Genomic DNA, 1751 nt, shown 5'->3' on the forward strand with positions numbered 1-1751 from the left:
TGGCATATTCCAGAACGTTAGTTGGTGTGTTGGGGTTGCGAGGGGAAGATTGTACCACAAATGCAGCGGTGCTACATATATGTCGATACGTCGTGTCGAGACTATAACATGCCCTCTTAATAACCCTCGAAGAGAATTATAGTGTGTATTCTGTTCTTGGGCGGGAGCCACAATGAATGACAGACTCTTAAATGGTAAAGGTCAATATTTATTTTTCATCACAAATGAAAATAACCATGCTTACTCATCACAGAAAGAAAACAATGAAAAGCCCAGTCTCTACATCTTCGCTGACCTTGCTGTCCGAGTGTAATTTACTTATTTTTTCACGTGAACAGGAGCACTTTATGGAGATTGAGATGCTTCTAGAAACAACGTCCCCAAAGCTCCATCCACCCACCGTTATGAGAGTCGAGTGTCTGCCCTGGGTCCTCTCAGTCCCCAGAGGTCTTAATGACCTGGAACAGAGTGACATTATAGAGCACCTGGTGGCCGTTGTTCCAGGTATAGAGAACCCTCTCCCTGGGGTTGTAGTCCATCATGGAGATGTGGGAGTACTGGTTGTGGAAGGGGATATCCGTATACTCGTAGGTGGACGTGTTGGTGTAGTAGGCAAAGTAGATCTTGGCGCCGGCCAGGTGGGAGTTAGTGACGTACAGCGTGCCGCAGATCATGAAGGACTCGCCGGCGCTGCGCTTGGGGAAGCCCGTGTCCCACGTCTGCAGGACCTCCAGGCTCTGGGGCTCCAGGCGGCTGATGACGATGTTGCCCGCGTTGGGGATGGTGGTGTAGACGGCCCACAGGCCGTTCTCGTCGGCCATCAGGTCGATGTCGGAGGAGCCGCCCCAGGAGTAGGGGAAGGTGTTGTTGTAGCCGGCGCCGCTCAGGCTCCGCTGCACCAGCACGCTGCGCGAGCGGAAGTGGTACTTGATGATGATGTTGCTCTGGTACTTGTTGTAGTACAGGGAGCCGTTGTAGACCACGTGGCCGGTGCCCGCCCAGGGGTGGGGGAGGAGGTGCTGCACGAAGTTCTGGCCCTTCATGAAATCCCCCATGGTCCGGTACTCCAGGACCCGGCGGCCCTTGAAGTAACCGTCCATGGACCACACCTGCGGAGAAGTGGGAGAGGGCGGAGAGGTGAGAAAAAGGAGATCATATGAGGGGGTTTTTCTTCTTCCCGATTTAAGGCTTTTGTTTCCTCGGGTAAACCTGCGGTGGAGCTCCGAGCTCCAGTTAGCATGCGCGCACGTGTGTAAGCGCACGTGCGCTTGTGTGTGTGTGCACATGCGGAGCCATTGATCTCCTCCGTGTGTGGGAGTGAAGACGTTGCCTATGCTCTGCAGTCAGCCCACTGCCTGAGCTCCCTGCTCTTTTCAGGCCACACTTACAGGAAATCAATCCAGTTAGCAGCTCTCTCTCTCTTTTCCCTCAAAGCCCTCTCCGTGTATCCGAATGACTGGCTGGGGCCACTGACGGGGCAGGCCCTCCGTGGCTCCGTCTCTCTCATCCCAACAGCCTTCCTCTGAGACACTGCTCAGCCCTTCATTGATCCAATTTGCATGCATTCAGACCAGTTATTTATTCCGCTTTTAACGTTTCAAACGAGCTTAGTGAGGATTCTCGTCTCTGGTTGTTGTTCTCTTACCCATTTCCTACCACCCACCAACTGAATTATGTAGGAGAGATGATGGAGAATTAGGCACATTTTCTCCTTTTAATGCTAAATGAGTCCCTAGAGCCCTGGGGGCATA

The 1751-nt window shown here is 52.9% G+C and overlaps 1 protein-coding gene across 2 annotated transcripts in view; it reads right to left on the reverse strand.

The window, feature by feature from the left end:
- Nucleotides 1–239: 239 nt before the first annotated feature.
- The window catches only part of olfm2a (olfactomedin 2a), an 18596-nt gene continuing 17084 nt past the window's right edge, over nt 240–1751 (reverse strand). For both annotated transcript variants that reach the window (XM_067230846.1, XM_067230845.1), the window contains one exon: nt 240–1109. In XM_067230846.1, coding sequence (XP_067086947.1) covers nt 435–1109 — 675 coding nt within the window. In that variant the 3' untranslated portion in view covers nt 240–434. The remainder of the gene's footprint in view (nt 1110–1751) is intronic.

Source organism: Osmerus mordax, chromosome 3 (genome assembly GCF_038355195.1).
Source record: "Osmerus mordax isolate fOsmMor3 chromosome 3, fOsmMor3.pri, whole genome shotgun sequence".
Taxonomy (NCBI): domain Eukaryota; kingdom Metazoa; phylum Chordata; class Actinopteri; order Osmeriformes; family Osmeridae; genus Osmerus; species Osmerus mordax.